At 39.7% G+C, this 23,545-nt stretch overlaps 1 protein-coding gene across 7 annotated transcripts; it reads left to right on the plus strand.

Annotated features, from left to right (window-relative positions):
- Positions 1–2,096: 2,096 nt before the first annotated feature.
- myrf (myelin regulatory factor) lies at positions 2,097–23,264 on the plus strand. Of its 7 annotated transcripts, none has more exons than XM_068723226.1 (27): positions 2,097–2,661; positions 12,005–12,095; positions 12,226–12,528; positions 13,075–13,136; positions 13,869–14,091; positions 14,203–14,303; positions 14,460–14,574; positions 15,457–15,652; positions 15,748–15,824; positions 15,918–16,028; positions 16,122–16,227; positions 17,061–17,261; positions 17,536–17,644; positions 18,095–18,204; positions 18,284–18,444; positions 18,571–18,643; positions 18,733–18,815; positions 18,920–18,988; positions 19,096–19,179; positions 19,405–19,472; positions 19,587–19,661; positions 19,739–19,966; positions 20,144–20,237; positions 20,405–20,467; positions 20,622–20,727; positions 20,907–20,981; positions 21,099–23,264. In XM_068723226.1, the coding sequence occupies exons 1-27, from the start codon at positions 2,616–2,618 to the stop codon at positions 21,177–21,179; spliced, it is 3,111 nt and encodes a 1,036-aa protein (XP_068579327.1). In that variant the 5' UTR covers positions 2,097–2,615; the 3' UTR covers positions 21,180–23,264. The 7 variants fall into 7 exon arrangements, with proteins under 7 accessions (XP_068579327.1, XP_068579328.1, XP_068579330.1 ...); XM_068723227.1 differs by having other exon boundaries at positions 16,122–16,212; XM_068723229.1 differs by having other exon boundaries at positions 14,203–14,282.
- The last annotated feature ends 281 nt before the right edge of the window (positions 23,265–23,545 follow it).

The raw sequence follows: 23,545 nt of genomic DNA on the forward strand, positions 1-23,545 counted from the left end.
TTAACGCTGGGCAATAAACGTCATCTCATTTCTGATTGGCTGGCTGGCTGCTCAGGATGTCTAGTCGGCGTGACCGTCTAATCACTGCAAGGTATCAATAACTGAAGGTAACTATAGCACACCTCTTAGTTCAATGTATCTGTTAAAACCCCACTCTTATCTACCTCCAGCAGCAGCAGGCAGCTGTTTTCAGTAACAAATAATAATAATAAAAAAGCTACTGTGCACTACATGCTTACCATAAAGTTAGCAACTAAGCTAGCTTAGCCACCGGGGCACTACACTATGCTACACTGAGCATAGTGTAGCTAGAAGCTAAAGAGGCTGGACGTTTTCTCAGCAGTTGGTGGAGACCAGAGCAAAAAGGAGAGTCAATATTTCTTTTGACAGGTGAATGAAAATGATTGCTAATGTTGCTCCATGTCTACTAACATGTTTATAAAAACGTTATCAATATGTTGATGTATAGCCTACCTACATTTATTCCCCCCATGCCAAACCATAACCTTCAACAAACCCCCAAACTTAATCCTAGAATGTAACATTTAACCTTGACCTGCTTTTTGTCCCAAATAGGAGGTGAGTCTAATTAATGTGACTTTGTTCACTGGCTTTATATCCACACAACATGCCAGAGTAGTAGGCCTACAAGTGGGCGACACACTCACACACATCTACACACACATGCAGTTAGCTATATGAGATAAGAAATATAGAAAGACAAAATGAACTGCTTTAGCATAGCCAGCTGTTTCATTGTCCCCTGCAGCCTCTATCTGTTTCTCTTTCTTGCTTGTCCTCTGAAACAATCTGCATAGTGTGGCTAAAAGAACGGAGGCGTTGTCTGGGCTGAATGGAGGAAAAGCAGAGGGGTGGAGGGGCTGTAGAGGGAGATGCTCCAGCTGTGGGGGAACAAGACAACACAACAGCATCTCACATGTGGGCGAAGGGGGGGTGGGCGTCAAGGCTGCGTGGGCTGCACACAGTGGCATTGTTATAAGGGGGGTGGGATGCAGCTGATAAGGTTGAGAGAAATGGATCATTCCCTCAAGTCCTCCCCTTGGGAAGCCTGGACACAAAACACCCCTGTTACTGTATGTTTGTTTAAGATGGAATTTAAAAAGGCTGCACAGAAGTTTTTAAATCACTAAAACATACTTTAGATCAAATGTTTTTGTGCTGCCAGATCAGGGAGAGAGAAAATATTTATTTTTAGGACCATGAATCAGGTAGTGTTAAAACTGAATTTGACAGCCCGTTAGATCAAGTGTGTTGGAAGCTTTTTTTTTTTTTAAAGCGTCCTCAGGCCTGACCTAACTGCAGGTTTTAAAATCCATAGCTTCTTTTAGAATATAATTTAAAAAAATCAACATACAAAAACGTAAGAGGAAATAGGGAGACACTTCAGGAGGAGCAACAGAGGAGAGATAAGAATTCCAGGGAAGAAAGATGTGAAATATCTGTCATAAACAGAATAGACCGAAGTAGAACAATTACAATAATGAGTCTGTTTAGATGTTATCCCCATCAAGTGTATTTGAGCTCAATTTCACAATAAAAAAAAAAAACATTTAGAGTGTCCCTGCTTTTAGGAAAAATATGTTTATTTCAAATATCAAGCCATATGTCTCATGCAATATAGGTTTAGGTCTGCAACTAACAATGAATTTAAATATGGATAAGATTATCGATTGCTGAATATTAAAAATGCCCATCACAGACCCCAAAGTGATGTTTAAAATTTAATTTAACCTGTATGAAAAATAAAAGCAGCAAACTCTAATACTTTAAATACTTGAACCAGCAAATTTCAGGCATTTGTCTGATTGTCATAATCGTTGAACACTCAATTTTCTTTCACTGACCAATCACCCCACGAATTAATCACTGCAGCCTTTATATGTGTTCAATAGCAATGTTCCATAAATTAAAGATACAGTTTAAGATAACTATAAACCAAATGTGGAGTATCACAGACACACGCGTCCTTACGTTAACCCTTTGTTTTTGGTACGTTGATATTTGCAGCAGCTTCACATCCCTCACCTGCCCTGCTGCTCTCCTCCGACTGTGAGCTGCACACATCCTGTCTGAGAGAGAGAGGCGAAGGAGGAAGAGAAGCAGCAGAAGGGACTTCTGGTCAAGTTAAGACAACTTTTACGTTTCACACTTTCTTTCTTTTTTTTTTGGAAAGTATTTTTCTGTCGATTTTTCTTCAGACGCGTTTTTTTTTGGCCAGTTTATTATGAAGCTTGTGGTAGCTGAAATGAAGGTGCGCCTGAAGGCGATTTTTTCAACGTTGTTCTTATATGGATTTTTGTTGGCACCTTAATTAACAAACACCTACGACTATAGTTTTAAAGTTATAGCCCTGTGTTGTAGCGTCACTGGAGGCGTTTGGCTGAGAGACGTCAATCCAGTGCCAAGTTGCTGAACAGGAGAAAGACGTTCTCCGCATGAAGCGTTGGATTTATGTGAACTAAAACAAGAAATCGTCACTAAGAATATAATCTGGATTCCGCGATGTGTGTTTGAAAGTTTCCCCGATCCGAATTGATTTGGTTCGGACAAGGGGAGACTTTAATGGATGAATTTTGTATGTGGGACCTGCTAGGATGGACGTGGTAGATGAAACAGAAGCGTTACAGAGATTTTTTGAAGGTAGGAATGTCTTATTTTTTATTATGTTTATTAATACAGTTTAGTATTAAATCAATGTGCAGAAAATTGATAGTCAAATTTAAAAGGTGGGATTTTTGTTACTTTTACAACCACTTTGACTTTTAATAATTTGTTTTAGTTTAAATGTGTTTAAGTGTCAGCTCTTATCAAATGCAGGTAATGTATTGTATGTATAGTTTAACTTCAGTGCATTTATGATGCACTACGTATGGTAGGTGGTTAACATCACACAAATAATCGCTATAATATTTGCAAATGATCTTTTGATGTGTGGCTTTAGGTGAAAGTTTCCAAAACATAATGTGCGCTGCATTCTGTTTTTCACTGAAACTTTTCTTCTTGGCTGTCCATCTTAAAAACAAACAACAAAAAATGAAAGAAGGCAGGAGGTTTAACGGGTGAGGGGATCAAACGTGCTGCTGATGGGTAACAGATCAAGTTAAACGGGGAATCCTAAGAAAAAATGAGGTGGAGGAGGGTGGGGTTGAGGGTTGGAAGGGTGTAGGAATTCAAGTCAAGATAAATGGTGTGTTTTGCAAGGGTGCTGTGGCACAATGTGTGCATTAGAGACAGACATGAGCAATGGGATTTCAACCAGTGATGTAGTGTTGCTCATCGTAAGGCAAACAACCTTAAATAGTTCAGAAAAGCACAAATGTATGTTTATCCCCATAATATCAATTTGATTATTATATACTATGACTTGGAACTATTCAAATTTGAGTTTAACATTTTTTTTCAACATATATTAAAAGAGTTTGTTGGTTTCTTCTGTGCTACATCACTAATTTACCAACCTTTTGTTTTACTACTGTACATTATAGTTGTGTGGCTTGAAGATCTTCACTGAATTGTGTTCAAGTAATCCATCACAATTTGAGAATATTCATGAACCCTATTCCTGCTGTAAATTGCATCTATATAGGGCAAGACAATTACATTTTGTCACATTTGTTTGAAGAGTTTTTTTCACTCTGCTCTGTGATTTACAGCTTGCCACAGAATTCACTTCTTACTAATTTGTTTTTCTTTAAGAAACTTAATGTCAAATGTTCCAGAAGTCAAGTGCACATAAAACACATACTGTGGTTTATGTATAATAAGTTATCTGTGGAGAGACTTAACACTTGATTATAGTATACACAAAGTGTTGACTTGAATATACACAGCCATCTATGACTGTCAGATGTTCCTTGCCACTCTGACAGGAATTTAGTGTGTTTACATTCTTGCTTTGGGAGTAAGAGCGATGTTCTTACTTTGGCTTTATTTCAGCCACTTTTGCTTGGACTAAAATGTCAACTTGTCCATGAGAAGTATACAGTAGGTGCCGCCTTAGATGCTTAGTTAACTTGCTCTTTCTCTTAACTAACCGTAGTGATACCAAACTCTATATTATATCTCTCTCAGATCTTGGACTCAGGCCTTTTGGTAAAAGTCCTTGAATTTAAATTTGTGACAAAAAGTAAGCCTTGAGCTTTATATATTAGATAATTAGTGTCCGTGTTCATCTTTCCCTTTATCTTTATGACACACACTCACTCAGAAGCACACACGCACAGCACTATAATGGATTTTGGCACTGCTAAACTGTGTTTTTATAGGATTAGTGAAATATGTATACATTCACACTAATGCACAGTGTACATTCCTGGCATAGCCCTGGTGGCTGTTAAAACACAATGAGGTGAGACTGGTGTTTCTCCTCAAGTATTTGGCCTTCCCCAGGCGCTCTCTCTCTCTCTCTGATTCCATTAGAGTGACAGTGAGCAGACAGGGTGAGGAGGTGAGATAATGCAGACTCAGGGTGGAGAGAGACTGACCTGTTGAGAGAAACCCAGTTAAACCACAAACCTCCCCCAAATCTTGACCTTCTCCTCTCTGACTCACTTAGACAACAAACAGTCGCTCACACATGCACAGAGCCATGTTTGCACATAAAATAATCATGACATTTGTTGCTGTTGTGTTGTGTTGATTTCAAGTAATGCCCCATCCTAAAACACTTGAATAAACGGTGACCCACACTGCCTGTGCTACATTTTTGAGCATGTCCTGAAGACAAAACGCATTGATATTGAATCGTTCATGTAGTGTGTTCTCAAGATTACGTATGCACACAAATACTTTTTGCCGCTGCAAATAATGTGGATCCAGCAGACACAAAATTGCATATATATATAAACTAGAATAAGCATCTACAGCCACTGCAGCGGCTCTGTAAGGCTGAACTTAGGAACAGCAGAGCTTTGCGTTAAACGCTAACATCAGAAATAGGACTGCAATTAACAATTGCTTTCACTTTTAATTTATCTGCGTATCATTTTCTTGATTAATTGTTTGGTCTATAAAATGTCTATCATAATTGTCTTCAATTTGTCCAACTAACAGTCCAAAACCCCAAAATATGCAGATTACATCCACATAAGACAAAGATACCAGTACATCCTCACAATTTAGAAGCTGCAACCAACGTAATTTGGCAGTTTTGCTACAAAAAATGACTCTTAACCATTGTCCAAGTAGCTGCTGTTTAATTTCCTGTCGACTAATCAGTTATTTGTTTTTAGCTGTAGTCAGAATGCTAACATACTCACAATGACAATTCTAAAATGCTATAATGTTTACCATGTTCACCATTGTATGTTGGCATTATAACATTTGCTAATTTAGCACAAAAGAAAGTACAGTTGTGGCTGAGGGAATGTCATTAATGTCATAAACGCAATTTGGTCATTAACCAAAGTATTGGACAAAGTATTGACCTAATGGTGGCGCTAGATGATCACTTAAAATGTTTGGATTCATCCTCAGGAGAGCATGAATACTTTTATGACAATCCATCCAGTAGCCTCCAAGATGATTAATCTCATGGTGGCACTAGATGGAAACGTCAGGGAATCATCAAAGTCATTAGGAATCATCCTCTGGGGAACATGAATGTTTGTGGCAAATTTCATGGCAATCCATCCAATAGTTGTCAACATATTCCAAGGGGGGAAGAAGGGGCCGGAGCAGATTGGTTGATTTGCAGCCTTTAGTGCAAATAGACTAACATTTTGACTCTACTGTGTCTTCATTAGATTCACACTGGACAAAGACATAAGGCAAACACATATATAGCACAATTTTCATAGGATAATTGGTTGAAGAGGATTTCAAACCTTTTGGTTAATGGACCCAAGGGTGGGCAGAGAACTGTGTTTCAACTAGTCAAAATATCTCAGTCTGGACCGACAGTGGTGAACATTGCCATCCACAGAGACACGCTGCTAATGTGGATGAAAACCACATAGATACTGCTATTAAACTGGATGAGGCAGAAATAAAACTGTGAGCATGTTCACCTTCTAAACGTCTGAGTCAAAAGGTGATTTAATCATGTTCTTACTCCATATTGTCCTTAAAACATAAACAACTCATCACACATGTTACTATATCAAAAGTCCTATTAAGTCCTGCTGCACTCCCACAGAAGTTGTGAATCATGGATGGGAAGGCTGTCGTCCATCTTGGAAAACCTGTGTGAAACGGAGCAAAGTTTGGACGGTTCCTCTGATTTACAGGTTTAGCAGTGAACTGCAGCTTGAGGAATGTATTGTTTTTGAGCAGCCAGGCTTACGGTGCTTACGAATAGGTTTTATTATTCATTGTTGTGCCTCTCTCCCATCAGTCCTAACTGCCAACTGAGTAATCCTCAGCCGGTGCATGTTGTTTGTGGTTGACCTGGACTTCAAGAGTTTAATTCACTTTTTTTGTGTTTGTGTGTGTGTGTGTGTGTGTTTGTAATAACTTCAAGAGAGGCTGTTATGGAACAGCCGTGATGACTGCAGGTGTTTATCATTGTTGCTCTGTCTGAAAATCCACCGTTTTTATTCATCTACATGAGATTATTCATTGGACTGCCTCAATTCTGAATTCTGAGCATTATCAGTTTGAGGTTATTAGTCAATTTTTCCTCTTCTTCTGCTTCTTTGTGTTGCTCTACATCTTCTTATTGTACCTATTCATTTTCCTCCTTGATGTTTTCATCTTTTTACATCGTCTCTCTCTCCCGCCATGCTCTGTAATTCTGTCGAGTGCTGGCCCTCAAACTGGACCTCACATTAGCAGCGTTTTTTTTTTTTTGTACAGCCTCTCTTCGTGTCCCGGTCTCAGCCTTGTCACTCCTGTAATCTCCTGAGCCAGGTCCGCCGGTGCGCCCAGTGCTTGTGTGCGACAAGGGCTGTGTGTGGTAGCCTGGTACAGCCTTTTCTCATGACTGGGGAATAATCCTCATTATAACACTCTCCGAGCCTTTCTCACACACACTCGCACACATATGCTTTTACACATAGGCATGCACACGCAGGCACACACATACACACACACACACACACACACACACACACACACACACACACACACACACACACACACACACACACACACACACACACACACATTTGTTACCCTGATCTGTGGCTCTCAGGTCTAGTGAAGAAAGTCTTTCAGCTCGAGTAGGGAAACATGTGAAAAATTAGAGAGGAATTGTTCTTCTCATCTTCTGTTTCAGGTGCTTTCATCTCAAGGACATCAACATGCTTTGGCTACGCGCAGGTACTCTGTCGCTCTGTCCGCTCTGCTTCTCTTTAGCTGTGATTTATTTCCTTCCTGATTAGGGGCTTTCTATTTGCATTCACTTCTTGAATAATGTCTGCGTCATAGTGATGCTCTTTACTCTTTTACCAGTAACTCTGTCTTGTAAACAAATAGAGAAGCTCTGTAACTCTCAGGCTAAAAGTCAGAGCTCTCTAACACTTTCTAGTGTAAATTTGACACATTTCCTTTCCTTTTATTTACTATTTGTGTCTGTATGTGTGTTGAATTGTACATTGTAGGCACAATCCCTGTATTGTGTGCATCTTGAACAACTGAGAGATTGTTTGCTCGTTTACATTGATTATATTGACATCACTAAGATCCGTCAGGTTACTTTTAGTTAATTTTTGTGATAATTATCTCCAAAAGTCCATTGATATACAGGAAATACCTGTTAATTTACTTTAAATAAAACTCTAAAACTTGAGTGATTTTACAAACATCTGTTTTAATGTGGTTGCAAAACTTTTTTAAATTATTAGTTTAGTATGTAAATTGATGTTAATTCTCTTAGAAAGTGTATTCACTGTCTGTACTATATGTGTGTATATGTGCTGTGGGTGTGCAGTCAAGTTCATTCAGGTCTAAATGTTTGATAATCAGATGGACTTTGTTCCTCCTCTGAAGGTGTTTAATTATTAACACGAGTGCTTACAAATCTCATTTGGATTCGAAACATCAGTCTAAAATCTAGTTTTGTTCAATTTTTATGTTCCCTCAAATCTGTTTTCTTATCTGTCTGTGGCCTTAATAATAGTTTACACAACTCTACAGTAGGATAATTACATTATACACTACTTTTAAAAAAAGAACCATGTAAGGAAAATGAAAAGCTGTGCATCTGATTGACGATATAAGTCAAATCCTCACTCACACACTTGGTCCTCTGTGTGTGTTAATTTTAGATTATTACTCTGCTGACAACCCAGGCATTGAAATGGTGGCATACCACACTCTCACACACACACAAACAAACAAACACACTTATGCTATCAGGCATACATACACACACACACTCCCCTCTCAGCCCCTAATCTCTCAAAAGGCCAGTCTGTATCGAAGTTGGACTGACAATCATTTCACTGTTCCTTGTTGAACACAGCTGGACAGAGAAAAACAGGAGGGCGGGGCAATTTACACATCCAGATCACAGCAATTTAAACTTAACTGATTCAGTGATTTGCAGGTTACAATGACTTAATTTATGTTTCTATTATTCTTTACCCACACAGAATAGAATAGCATTTAATGACAGCGTGACCCATAACTTTCCTTCAATCATTACAAATGTGACATGTCACACTGTAAAGACAGAAACTCACTTGTTTCAAAAGTGCAAAAGTGGTGAAAGTAGGGATGCACTGATCCGACTTCTGTCCCGATACCAATACCTGGCAGCTTTGGATATCGCCTGATACCGAGTACCGATGATCCGATAACAATGTTTAATTGAAGAATGCCTCACTGAATGGAAGTGACTGGGATCAGGCTTGACTTAAACATTGCTTTCCTCACTTTGTAAAACAAAATGTAACAAGAAATACATCTAAATTGTTATCTATAACAATGTAAACATATAATTGAATAAATTAGATCAGCCCCATTTTCATTGATATCCAATCTAGCTGTTTGAGTTAGTATCGGCCCGATGTCTGTATCGGATTGGTGCATTCCTCGGCGAAAGTTTCTTCAAGAAGCAACAAACGTACTGAATCTGTTCTCAGTGAACATGTGCAAAGTTCTGAAAGACTTAGAACTAATTTGCTTTGTAGGTTTGCCATGTATTTTTATAAGTTTTTTTGTTTTTTGTAACACATCTGTTCAGCACTCATGTGATTTTAACTCACCAATGAAATCCTACTTCCACAGTGTAGTCTGATATTCATTCACCCTATGAACTGTACACATGTTCATTTTATCATTTCAATGTTAACTTTGCCTCCACACAGGGATCAACTTAACTAACTGTGCTTTTTTCAGCTTACTATTTTTCAGTAATATAACTAGTATAATTAATAGCAGCAGCAGGCCCTATACCATAGGGTACATGCGGGTGGATACATGAGGTTACAAATAAGATTACCATATGCCTTTGTGCTTCACTGGGCAATCACAATATGGTCTTATCTGTTTGCAGAAATTGTTAACCGTTAAGTGTAAATTTTACTGTTGCTCCACTGAAAATGAATGTACCTAAATATATAAAGGTGCAACATCAGCATCTGAAACATTCATTTTGTCATGCTTCAATCATTGAAATATTAAAAAAATATTATCAATATTTCTTTATTTAACAATGTATCGAATAGCAATGTTAAAACAATGTGACGATGGTATTGTCAAAAGTATCACTCAAATCTGCAGTTCCCCTCGGCTTGACAGAGCTTCATAGCGAGTTTCACCTTATTGTTTATCTGTGCTGCAAATAGAGTCGGTAGAGACCAAAATCAGAGCTAAAATTAAGTGAATTTTGACCCTACATTCATCAGGTGGACAGAAACCCAACTCCAAATGAATGATGATATTCCTCCCTAACTTCTAAATGTGCAAATAAGAAACTATGACAACTTAAAGGTTTTCGTATGTCCGTTTTGTGTTCACAATTTGTTCCCGCTGCCCCCAAGTGGCCAAATAACAATCTGTTATTGCAGATTTAAGTAATTCAAATATTTAAATTTCCAGCTGTATACTCAAGTCAATGTATTTTGACCAAAATCACAAATTTCCCTAAAAGGGCTCAGCCTGATAGTACATCTGTATTTGGAGCTGTTGACAGAATTTATTTCCAAGTATAGCTATGTCTTACTTTGCCAGATTAAAAAAATATTGAAAATACACAAATGGGTCTTGGGAGAGGACTTGATTTTGAATCAAGGTCTTGAACTTCTGCCATTCTTGACTTGAACTCAACTGCGCTCGGTCTTGGACTTGTCTTGGACACTTGATTGCAGCCCTGTAGGTTTTTCCCTCTATCATTCAATCCTTGAACATCAAACTTCTCTCCGTCTTGCCCCCGCTCTCCTCAACCTCCATCTATCTACCCTCCCCTCTCCCTCCAGCTCTATATTTTTCGTTATCAGGCCTGCCAGCTTAAATTTACTGCCTATTTGGGTGGGGTGCACATCTGGATCTTATTTACGGGGAACCATCCTGCTTTTCTCCCCTTGCACTGGCACGTATCAAGAGACATTAACCATCTGCTTCTTCACAGAGAAGAAAGCCAGTCAGTGCAAACATGCTAGTTTTCTCTAAAAACATGGCAATGTGGGGATCTACAATGTTAAACAATACAATTTGGGTTTTTTTTGGTTTAATTAGTTAGAGACAAGTGGTTTGGTTTGTGGATTTAATGATTGAAAGTTGTAAATTGATTATGTTTATGCTATCAACTCTGTGTGGATGGGACAATGGACATATTAGTCCAGAGATTAAATGGTCCATTTAATAATTTGTGGTGACCAGTAATGGGTGGAGAGGGTTAGGAGAGGAACTGTGACAATTCAGTTGCGTTTTTGATGAAGAGTGAAGCATTAGTGGCATACAAAAAAGAGTGAAAAGGAGAATTTCTTCCATTGCTAACAAAAAAATTCCTTGCATTCCCAACTGAGTAGCTGCTTAATCTATCAGAGAAAGTGTGTGTGTGTGTGTGTGTGTGTGTGTGTGTGTGTGTGTGTGTGTGTGTGTAAGAGAGAGAGAGAAAAAGGAATAAAGACTGGGGTTGCCTGCCCACCCACTATATACCAGATCCTTACCCTCTGCGTCACCCCCTCCTACTACCCCTTCTCCTCCCTCACTCACTCTGTTTCAGCATCTGCAGTCTGGGACAACTAGTGACAGCTGTAAAGAAAATCCATTTTTCTCTCATGTAACAGTTACGTTGAATGGAAGCAATAGGAAAAGTCTGTTTATATAAAGTGATTTACTCTTTTCTAAATATATGCATAAGCAAGTCCTTGTTCTGCATGTTGGTGTTTTAAAGATTAAGTGGGGTCATGTGTTTGGGATTTGTGAGGCTTTGGCTATCAAAGGGTGAAAATGACCCTGGGGTGAAGTAAGAGGGAATTAGGGAACAATTATGAAATAACTAATATATATGCTATATCATTATTATAAAACTATTTAAAATTGCGCCACACTTGATAAAGTCTTTAAGATTTTGTTTGTCTTTATGATATATGTCAATTGTAGTGAACAAAGAAAATTGAGACAAAAGTTTAGTATCTCTGTTACTAATTTATGATTGTTATTAATTCTGTTATTAACTGTGGTTCTTTTTTTTATGGGGAAAGGCAGCTGAGGTATAATATAGTAACTTTCAACCAGAACCATTCCAGTCTATATGTGTCAGCAATTAGACACACTGAATCATCAGTATGTGATCTGTAATGTTGACTATACTAACACATATTTAGATTGTTGGTCACTCCTGTATCCTTAATCTTCAAATTCTCAGAAATCAAATACAGCTCTTTTTTTTTTTACATCACCTTAATTATGTGTATGCAGAAAAGCTATAAATGATAAAAAAAAAATAATTAATTAATAATATGTTATTTGATAGATAGATTGTCTTACAAGCTAGTGTTGAAATCTAGAGCTATTGTTGCTGAGAGATTCCCATTGCTAATTCCCAGATGCTCTCCATCTCCCGTCTGTGTTCCCGACCCTCCCTTCACCACAGGTCATGATATTATCAGTTCTCTGGAGCCAGCCAACATTGACACCAGTATCCTGGAAGAGTACATCAGCAAGGAGGACGATAGCACTGACATGTCAGTAGGGACTCCAAACCAACCCAGCAACGTCAAAACAACATGCACCAACCGAATCAGATCATGTTGTTACAAAGGAATTTGTTTTTTCAGATAAGGCTAATCCCTTTTTTCTTCTTCTTTCGCCCAGCTGTTTCTCCGAGGTCCACAGCACCCCAGGACCAAATTACTCATCTCCCCAGGCAGGAGTGTCCTCCTCTGGGGGGTTGGTGTGTGGTGTGAGCCCTCCTATTCCACTGCGCCAAGGAGCCCCTCCGCCTGGGCCTCCTAACTGTCAGAACGCCTACCCCCCAGGTCCATCCCTGGGCCTCCGACACAACTACCTCTGCCTGGGACAGCAGCAGCAGCAGCAGCAGCAGCAGCAACACCAACACCAGCCGCAGCAACAGCAGGCACACGTCAAGCCTGAGCACAGGGGCCACTACGCTCCAGGGTAAGCACAATACCACAGAGGTAGATGGATGGAGGTACAAAAAGAATAAAGTATAGAATGAGCTGGTACCTAGGTATGTTCAAGAGATGGTCAAGATTCTCCCACAACTCTCCTTTTAAACATGAAATCAGGCAGAAGTTGCAGCAAATTACACTGTATTTTTTTAAAGCATGCAATGAAACCATACACACCCTACTATGGCCTCATTCTTTAATCAATACAAGATTTAGCTTCATTTGTACAAGTAAAACACTAGCTGGTCAAGAGGGGGAGGGAGACGGAGACTGATAACAGACAGAGCGCAAGAGTCAAATTACATCCTGCAAAAAAATCCTGACGCACACAATCTTGTGTAAAGAACGTGTACACTCTGATCCCAAAGGAGAGTTTCTCCATTTAATATAATGGCAGTTTAGAAAATAAGAAGGAAATATGAGGGAGGTCTTCCCGACTTCAAGCATGGTATTTCTTTAAGGATTTTTACGATTTGAAAGTCAAATGTTACTGTTTTTGTGAATATAACATCTACTGCCTTGTGTTTTTTAGGACACTACCTGAGTCCCCTCCAGACTCCAGCTCAGAGCCGTACTCTCCTCAGCAGGTGAATGGTAAGTGACAAATTTTTTTCTCCTGAACCTCTTTATTTTCTCAAAAATGTGTGGAAAGAATTTGACAAACAGCACACACAAAAGAGAACATATAACAGACAGACATGGTGCTTTAATCCGTAGACTGTATTCAGACACAGAGTTAGAGAAAGCCCCTGATTCATTCAAGGTGTATGTGGGTCACATATGTGGTCAAATCAATATCTGTTACTCATCACTTTGTATTTGAACAGAGAGTAAAGACAGGAACAAGTTCATGTGTAAACCAATCAATATATTAAATGCAACTTGTATCTGTCATTTCTAATCAACAGTTTACATCATTTGTCTGGAAAATTGATTTTATCAACTACATAAAATTTCTGAACTCAGCTTTGATTTCAAGTGTCTCTACAAAGAATGAACCAGAGTATGTTTGGCTTGTTTCAACATACAAGTTGAACACCAAAGGTAATCAAAGTCATGTACTTCTTGCCACTCACACCTGTGTTGTTCTCGCCCATTAGTAAAAAGGTGTGGAAGAGTGTTATCTGATGGGCATCCCTCCAGTTCTCCAGTTTGAAACGATGGAAAACATTTTGTTAAGTTTAGAGGGAAGTAGAATAAACTGCAGTCTGAAATGCAGACAGAAAGATCAATCTTGAGGAGAAAAAAAGCTGCAGCCTGTGTGTGATCAAGTGTATTTAGAAAAATTGTGTAGATATTATGCTCCTTCCTCGTTGTGTCTTTTAGATCCTCACATGATCAGGACCATGACACCAGAGAACATGTGTCACATGACTCCAACGCCACCCCTTCCACCACACGGGCACTATCCCAGCATGCATCGGGACATGTACCTGAAGCCTGAGCCCATGATATCACAGTATTCCATTGGTGCAGCTACAAGCGGAAGTGGAGACATGCAGCAGACTCAGATGCTACATCAGCTACTGCAGCATCCTCAGGGGCAGGAGTGAGTTATACTGGAGGGAGAGAAGGAGGGTTGTGCTGTCCAGCACAAGGAATGATGGAAAGGAGCAGAAATATGTGCAACTTTTGACGGTGTTTCCATTTCCTCACACAGCAGCATCCCCGCTCACCAGGCTAAGAAGAGGAAGCACTCTGAATCTCCCAACAGCACCATCAATTGCCAAATCCTCACAGGTATCATCAAACAAGAACCAGGTAGGCAGGCATCTTTCTTCTCTTCCTCACCTTCTCTACCTGATGCTCACCTGCGCTTACTCTTTAACTTTTGCACAGATAAACACTTTACAGAACATTTGCAGACATTCTGAGCATTCCACTGACTCGTTTTAATTGCTGATCTGTTTGTTACAGGTTTAATGCAGGATGCAGACAACTCCTACCTGGACCCAAACTATCAGTGCATCAAGTGGCAGCCCCACCAGCAGAACAAGTGGACACCACTGTATGACGTTAACTGCAAAGAGCTGTGGGTGGAATTTATTTTGGCATATCTGTACTGTCTTGAGGTCTTTATTTTGGGAGAAGAAAAAAGCTGAAAGCACTCTGCAGAGAACCAAAAATGAAAGAAGTTATAATTGGTCAAATAATAATTCAACAAAGTATACAGCGGGAGTGCCAAAGGAATAGCAGGGTTGCAAAGCCCTACAAATTCCTCAGAGGTGAGCTGTGCGGGGGAGTGAACGAGTGCAGGGTTTCGGCTTAGAAAGACAACGTTAGGAGGGGGTAAAGGGAGAAATTAGTGTACACCTACTTGTGCTTTTGCAGTGCCAAAATAAAAAAAAAGTATAGATAGGGAGGAAGGTTAAAATGAACTCACAAAAGCTTTCAGATATGATATCAAAACCAGCTGGTTGCTCATCACAACTTTCATCACACTACACCTACGTCAAGGCACAGCAGGTTTTCATTGGTTTTAAATTAGATTTATTAAGTCTTTCAGACAATCTCAGTCCTCAGTGTCATAAAGTAATGGCAAAACAAATGGCAAAACTGAGATGCAGGGGTCTCTAACGATGAAGAAACATTTAAAAGTGACTTTTTTTTAGCATTACAAGAAAATAGTTGTGGTGTCAGTCCCCATCTCCATCTTAGCTCCTCACATAGATTATGAAATATTGTCCTTTTATTTACCAACTTACATGCACTAAATATGCTCCATCCACTTGTGTATTCTCTGAGGGCTTGGACCTAAAATCATATGGAAGCCCCCTGTGATATAGTCAAGAGTCTCCCCCTGGTGATGGTTTAGAACTCTGCATTATGCAGCAGTTTTTCCACTTTTCTAACAACAAATGCAAGCTTCTTATTCACATTATTCATGTGTCACAATCTCTTTTCCTGTCTTTAGTCCAATGCCAACCTACCGTGTTGATGCTGACAAGGGCTTCAACTTCTCCTTGGCTGATGATGCTTTCGTTTGCCAGAAGAAGAATCATTTCCAGGTCACAGTATATGTAGGCATGCTGGGAGATCCCAAGTACATCAAGACAAGTGACGGCCTGCAGCCCATCGACTGCTTCTATCTCAAACTCAACGGAGTAAAGGTGCGCAGAGGCAAAATAGTGAACCTGACATCATCTTGACAGATAATTAGCTCTACGGCATTTAGTTTATAATTTATGTCTCTCTTCATTGCCAGGTGGAGGCAGTGAATCAGTCTATCAGTGTGGAGCAGTCACAGTCTGACCGCAGCAAGAGACCCTTTAAGCCAGTGCTGTGAGTCTGAACACTTTAAAGGACAGGTTCCCGAATCCGTATAGACCTGCAGAAGGAGAATTTTTTCATAATTGATTTTTTTTTCTCTCCCAGTGTCACCCTGCCCTCAGAGCAGGTCACAAAGGTCACAGTGGGGCGGCTCCACTTCAGCGAGACCACAGCAAATAACATGAGAAAGAAGGGCAAACCAAACCCTGACCAGAGGTGAAAGACGTGCCATCACATGTAAACATGATCATATTGATCCTGTCAAAGCTCCAGTACTCACATCTACTCCTGATGTTTTTGTCCTCGCAGGTATTTCATGTTGGTGGTAGCGCTGCAAGCTCAGTCCCACAGTCAGAGCTACACTGTGGCTGCTCAAGCGTCTGAGAGGATCATCGTCAGGGTAACGTCTGGCCATGTCTGTCTACCTCCTACAACAATCATATCCCTTGTGAATGTATCTCAACATCTTCTCCATTGCCTGTCTTTCCTCTTTTTATCTCCATAGCTGTAATTCCCAGCACACCTACTGTTACTGTATGCTCCAATATACACAGTAAGCTGTGTTGTGAAAACCGTGTATCTACCAAACTTCAACCTTTTGTGAGCAGAAAAACAACCATGTTTAAGATCATTTTCAGTTGATCAAAAGAAAGAAAGATGGAGATAAATGGTTTTCACTGGACAGCAATGGCATTGTTCTTACTCCAGATGTGTAAAACATGGAATTACAGTGTAAAGTTAACTGCATGAACAAAAGAAGCATTAGAGCTACACAATTATTTACTTTAAGCCATATGGCTGACATGAGACCACAATTTTGTGAATAATTGTGATTATTGAGTAAATATAAACACTGACTAAGTTTTAAGGTGTAATGTAAGGTCAAGCCTTTAGATTTTAGGCTTGTGTTTAAGGAATTTACACAAGCCATATTTTGGGTAATAACCCTATTTGCTTTCTCGTCTCTGTCCAACAAAACAAAATCAACAAATTCTGCTTACCAGCACCTTTAATGCTCACTTGTCTTACGGGGCGTTATGTGTTAGACCAATTCTTAACTGGGAGCAGTGCAGAGCAGTGCAGTCTCTGCTACTTGTCTGGAAGAGTATTATTCAAATTCTCTGAGAATGTCGAACTATTCCAAATAATGATAATATTTATATACTATAATTATTTGGATCTTTTCTTGACATATCTTTTAGAAAGTCTTTTAGTCTGTGCACCGTCTCCTTTGTCTCTCTGTTACAGGCATCCAACCCAGGCCAGTTTGAAAGTGACAACGAGGTGCTGTGGCAGCGTGGCCAACTGCCAGACTCAGTCTACCACCACGGGAGAGTCGGCATCAACACCGACCGGCCGGACGAAGCCCTTGTTGTTCATGGCAACCTGAAGGTCATGGGCTCAGTGGTACACCCATCTGACATCAGGGCCAAAGAAAATGTCCAGGAGGTCAGGATGACACTCAGTGTGTATGTATATGTGTGTGTTTGGGCATTTAGTGCTGTGGGTGTGTTTCCAAACTGTCAGTGTGTCATTGTGTGCCTCGTGTGCTTGTCATCATGTATCATCATCCAAATGCCAATGCTCAGCACAGCTGACTGTGCAGTTTAACTCTAAGTTTTGTCTTTTCATTGTACTTGATCCAAGCATTTTCATCTGCAACATGAACATTGTGTTATCATACCATCTGCATGGACATCATTGTCATTCTGTCTGTGTGTAGGTCGACACTACAGGCAATTTGAAACGGATTTCTCAGATGAGGCTGGTCCATTATCAATACAAGCCTGAGTTTGCTGCCACCGTGGGCATAGAGAGAACTGCAGAGACTGGTAACAACTTCATAAATAACACAATTAAATGTTTGCCTCCATCATCTCCATTTCTTTGTACACTATACATCATGTTATTGTCGTAATGTCACATGTTACAGCTCAAAGATCTCTTTGGCGGCACCTATGATGATAAGCGGTGATTTAATTTCCCAGAGATTGTCACTTGTGACTTTTCCCGGGAATGTCGCCACAGACATACAGTTCGTAATACTGCAGGGCTTTCATCCGTGGGCCATAGGCTCAGTTGTGTTAACCTCATTTGGTATAAGATAGTGACTTAACAGACATTCATTTAAATGAAAATCTTCGAGATGATACCTTAAATATTTGATCTTAATTGAGTCTTTTACTCAATGTCCATTGTTATGCCAGCGTGTCCTGTATCTGTGCATCCGTCATGCTTTCGCTGCTCGTATTCACTTCAGCATCTGTTATATCCTCCTGCAGGAGTGATCGCTCAAGACGTTCAGCAAATCTTGCCTGAAGCAGTGAAGGAGGGGGGTGATGTGGTGTTCGCCAATGGAGAAACTATCCCCAAGCTGTTAGTGGTCAACAAGGTAATGAAAACACATCAACAAACAGCGCACACAGACATCACTTTCATACACACTCACAGCTCTCCCTCGTATTTCAAAGGACCGTATCTTCATGGAGAACGTGGGAGCGGTGAAGGAGCTGTGTAAGCTGACAGACAACTTGGAGACTCGTATAGACGAACTGGAGCGCTGGAGCCGCAAACTGGCCAAGCTGCGTCGTCTCGACAGCATGAAGAGCACTGTGAGTGGAGGCACTGTCAGGTGAGAGCAATGAGCAGAAGTCGCTTCAAATTTGGGCTTCAATGCAGGTGTTACACATTGACAGAGATAATCTTGTATGATTAGAAAATAATTCATAGATTACTTTTGTTTTTGTTGTCCATGTAGCCAATCAGGGAGTTATTTCAGCAGAACAGGAAGTGGCCCACTGAGGAAGAAGACAGTCAAACCTGGAAGCAAGGTCTGTAATGATAATGATGTATTTTACCAGTGTTATAAGCGAACAGCAGGATTTACAACTTTAATGTAATCTGTGTTTCTTTATTGCAGAATTCGGCTCCAGATCAAGGCTGCATCAGCCAGAGGTTCATGCAGGGAACCATCCTGGCACTGGTCATTGTCATGGCCTTCAGGTTAGACTGAACAAAATGTGTTTTGGGAGGGAGTGGTGGGTAAATGAAAAAATCTGCTTCATCTGCGTGCAGCAGTGCCATGATCTTTATTTGTCTCCCAACAGTGTCATTTCCATGTCCGTCCTTTATGTGTTGACTCTTCACCATAGAGGAGACGTCACAGAGAAAGATGGGTATGTGCCTTTAAGGGAGAAAGACACTTAAGCTTTAAAGTGAAAGAAATCAATTTTCCTCTTCTTCCTTAACTTCTATCTATATAATCTGTTCCTGCTTTCTGTAGCTATGTTCCTTCCTGTGTTCTCTACATCTCTTGGATGCCCATCTTCACTGCCTCTGTTACTTTCTGTCCACCTGTCTGCCCATGGTACGTGTTCAACACCTGCCTTTCTTGCTACTTCCTTGTTTCATTTTCTGATCTACTCTTTCTGTCTTATCTATGATTGCTTAGTTGGGTGTTTCTTTTTTCTTGTCTGAAAGGAGATCATGAGTCACGTATCTAAACACTATAAAATCAACTCGGTTTTAAGTGCATCATTATTTGACCTAAAGCATGCTCTTGACCTCCTGTACTGCTATCTGCTTGGTGCAGGTCCAGAGCTGCACTGGGATCCTCACGCAAAGGTTCATATACTCCATTGTCCAGCACCCCTGCACCAGGTGAGTGGAGTTTTGAAAAGCACAGTAATAACCAAGCTCCCTCAGGGCATAGACAATGTAAGCATATTTTACATAGATCTGATCTTTTTATTTCATTTCTCACAAATCCTGCAGCTTGCTGTTCAACGACAGCCATAAACAACCAATCAGCTACAGTTGTGACATTGAGTAACAACCAATCCACACCAGGTAAGTAAATAGACATGATATGTTTTCCTGTTGTGCACATTTGTCTTCAAAGCAGGTTAATTGTCTTCCTTCTCTAGATTTAGGCAACCCGATTCCCACACCAGGACCCATTAATAAGAAGGCCAAGTCCAGACCAATGGACAAAGACAGCCGCAGAAACCGTCTAAGTCACACCTCAGCACCTTTATACTTTGCCAAGTCCAAAAGGCCAGCAACCACAGACCTGGGCGAAATGGGAGCTACTAACCGTCTGTCTCCAGGTCAGCCGCCTGTGCCACGCAGACAGCGCAGCCTACACACAAAGGGTAAATCCACAAACACGGCCCAGACACGGCACTTTCTTCACCCATATAATATGCAGTATGGAAATACAGTAAAGTCATGTGTTTGACAACAGCAAACAAAGCTTATCTACATACTGTACAACGGAATGCTACAGTATGGATTTGGCGCTCACAGTGCAGCTTTTCTTCCTTTTGCAGGAGGAAGGTCAGCTCCCTCTCTGACTAGTCTACATATCGTGGAGACAAACCAAGAGATCTCAGCACAAAATTGCTCCACACCTGAAAGCTGCAGGTATATATTTAAAAGTTGCACTGGTCTTGAGTTGACATTATGGGTGACAAATTAAAAATGCAGTCTTTCCTTCTCTTGTCACTTCTCTGTATGTTTACCTTTTACACAATTAAACTTTGAATTCAAGTCTTCGTGCGTAATGCTGATTCTATTTATGTCGACTCTAGCTACACAGTATCACTCCATGGAAACAGAAATTCCTCCAAATCACATATCACTTTGCACATGATGTGAGTATACAAACACCACACTATATACATGCAATGCAATGCAATGCAACTGCAGTAAATCCCTAATAATGTCCAAAGAGGTTTACCAGATCCAAAATACAAAAAACAACCTTTCAACTGTAGTCCCCAGATAAAGCATAATTAATTATTGCAGGTCCACGAACAGCGTTTGGGTACGACAATGTGGAGCCACCAAGGGACGTTTATGCCCCAACCACACAGAGACAGAGCTCTATGGTGGACAGAGTTCACCAACAAAGGTACATAATGTTGATCGTGATCCATCTTATAAACAAAACATATTTCCTTCTTTTTGGTCATTTTGTACCACTACAAGAATGTGAAAGTAGAATTATTATTCATCAAAACTTATTTTCCCAAGCGTGACTTTCAGCAAATAACTTAGGGACTCAATATATTCCTTATACTTTTCTCTTAGGGGACTCATCACCTGTGGTCGGTGCCCTTGTTGTCCTTCCAGGACATCACCTATCACTTCCGTGTCTCTCTGTCTGTGAGTAAACTTGGCCTCCAAAGTATGAGATGCTTTCTGATGCTGTAGATGCTGCGTGGTTCCTCTGTTGTCAATTGCTGCCAATGACTTTTATCTCCTCTTGCTTTCCGTTGACAGAGTGAAGTGAGCTGTGCCACTGAAGGAGAAACCTCATCATACTCTGACTACCATTTTCTCATTCGAAGCAGCTGTGTGTGAGAAGGAAGACGATGTGTCCCAGGGCCGTTACAACACATCACATTTTCCCTTTGTGGTTCCATTTGTACGCTGTTGTGATGGGATACAGTTTTGTCTCATTAATGTACATTCTTTTTTAAAGATATTCATACAGAACAAGCTATATACCACTGTCCCTACTGCAATCCCCTCCACATGTCTATGCATCTCTTTTTGCTGTGGTCACTGGATTTTTTTTCTGTCACTGAAAATGTTTTAGATCACTGTAATTGACGACTATGTTGTGTCACTGTTAATTGAGTCCATGAGTTTTAAACTCATTTAATTGATGATCACCAAGTCTATACTCAATACAAGCCATACTTACTTTTTAACAGAATTCAAGTTTCTAAATGAAGTCCAGGCTAAGATTCTTTAGTTGACTCTGCACACATTTTTGTCGCTTTTTTAAATTCAATGAATCTGTATGTACACTGAAACCAGTGTCAACTGAAAACAAAAACATGTTTTATACACTGGAGAGAATATCATCGACTTCTGCTGAAGGCTTCAGTGAATGGTTGCAACTTGCACTGAATATGTACCTCAGTAGTGCACACTGGCAAATCCTGGGTCTCTACAGTGGAGCATTGTGTTTGAGGCTGCTGCAGTCGACTCGACTGTCTGCTGTCTCCTCATGCAACATCTGACTAAACACTGCACAGAGAAGGAAATGCTGTGCAGTCTTTCCTTCTCAATTGTGACATTGAATTAAACATCAAACTGTTACAATAAATGTGCATGCATATGTATACTATCACACAGAAAGCCTTATTATCGTTCCTAGAATGAAGTCATACTAATTTCAGCAGATTCACTGGAAGATAAGACTGGATAAGTAAACAAATCACTGGAAATGTAAATGTAGAAACACTGACAGCTCTTAGCATCTGATAGTGGAAATGCAACAAGTCCAACACTGACAATATTTCAAGAAACACTGGAATAGCTTACACTGTTTTTTGCTAACTGGACAGAATGCTGGCAAAGCAATAAATGGCATAAATCATTTCAGGTGCACGCCCAATCATTTCTTCAAAATGATGCATCTCAGCTCTGAGGCAACTCAAATGCTGCTTCAGCTATGGAAATTCTATTTTAATGGCATCAAGCTGAGAGGGAGTTGCATTTATATATGCACACTGCAGAGGTAGAATTGGATATTATACACTGGAGTGTTTTGTGTATTTCTCTGGATGTTTTGAATACTTTTCCTGTGCCTATACAATTAAGAATATGCAGTGATAACACCGTGAGTATAACTGATTTGTATGATGTTTCCTTTTTTATTATCTTTTCTTGTTTTAAAGTCATTCTTCACTTACTCTCACCAACATGCTCTTGTTACTTTTGTTAAAAGTTGTTTTCAAATCCATATTCCATATGTGTCTGTATTCAGAAATAAACAACATAGTAGTGTATCTCAAATGTAAAATCAATATTAAATAGGAAACAGCCATCAGACAAAAGTTTATGGAATTTATCATAATATTAAGAAACTGTACAATGCTTTCACTATAATTATGATGACTTCAGTGGGTATAGTGTGATATTTTAGCTTATTTATAACGCACCAGCTAGCATAATGAAACCACTGTAGCACTTTTTGCACTGTATATATGAACTGCTTTTGCTCTATCCAGTGCACCAGACTGTTTTCAATACTCTGGTAGAACTGCATTATATGTAACTGTATAGCTTCATTTTGTTACTACCAATGCTCCTTTTTATCTCATGTGTTTTATCATATTGTTTTTATAGTTGATATTTTTGTGGGTTGTTGTATTATTAATAATATATTAACTTTTAGCTAATGGAGCCCAGAAATGATTGACAAGCAAGTACACACACACAAACACATACACACACGCCAATACATTTCTAATTTTAGCACTATTCGTCATGAGAAAATGCCATAACACTAAAACTTGAGTACTTTAATATCACTACTTTTTCTTTTTAGCCCATTTTATCATTACATTTTCAAAGCTTCATGTCAAAGTATAAAAAAATACCCTGTAATACCATGTAAATGCATGTAGTAAATAAATTTGTGATTGAATTTTCTGTTGTGTTTGCCAAACTGCTTCATGAGCTGAAACCAGATTGCTCATTCTATCCATTAGATGGCAGCCAAAGATGTATGAACAGTCGGTGAGCTGTCAGACATTTAGGATTATTCAAAGTACAGATTGAAAACGATTGTTGTCTGGTTCATCAATTGTGATAAATAACTGGAGTCTGTAGTTTGTAAACGTTTATAGCATCATACATGTTTTATCAGACTCAGTATAAGTAGCGTATCTTTGTTACGATTGGACAGAAATTCGCATGCGAACCACGTGACC

The sequence above is a fragment of the Cebidichthys violaceus genome, unplaced genomic scaffold, assembly GCF_023349555.1.
Source record: "Cebidichthys violaceus isolate CVI_PGR_0920_01 unplaced genomic scaffold, fCebVio1.0.p SCAF_3, whole genome shotgun sequence".
In the NCBI taxonomy this organism is placed as follows: Eukaryota; Metazoa; Chordata; class Actinopteri; order Perciformes; family Stichaeidae; genus Cebidichthys; species Cebidichthys violaceus.

What these genes read in the sequence shown, in the direction of transcription:
- myrf (XM_068723226.1), top strand. Translation starts at nt 2,616, where the DNA reads ATGGACGTGGTAGATGAAACAGAAGCGTTACAGAGATTTTTTGAAG. An exon ending in GACGTTAACTGCAAAGAGCT is followed by an intron (nt 14,575 to 15,456) that starts GTGGGTGGAATT and finishes TCCTGTCTTTAG; the next exon opens with TCCAATGCCAACCTACCGTG. An exon ending in GTGAGTGGAGGCACTGTCAG is followed by an intron (nt 18,445 to 18,570) that starts GTGAGAGCAATG and finishes TTGTCCATGTAG; the next exon opens with CCAATCAGGGAGTTATTTCA.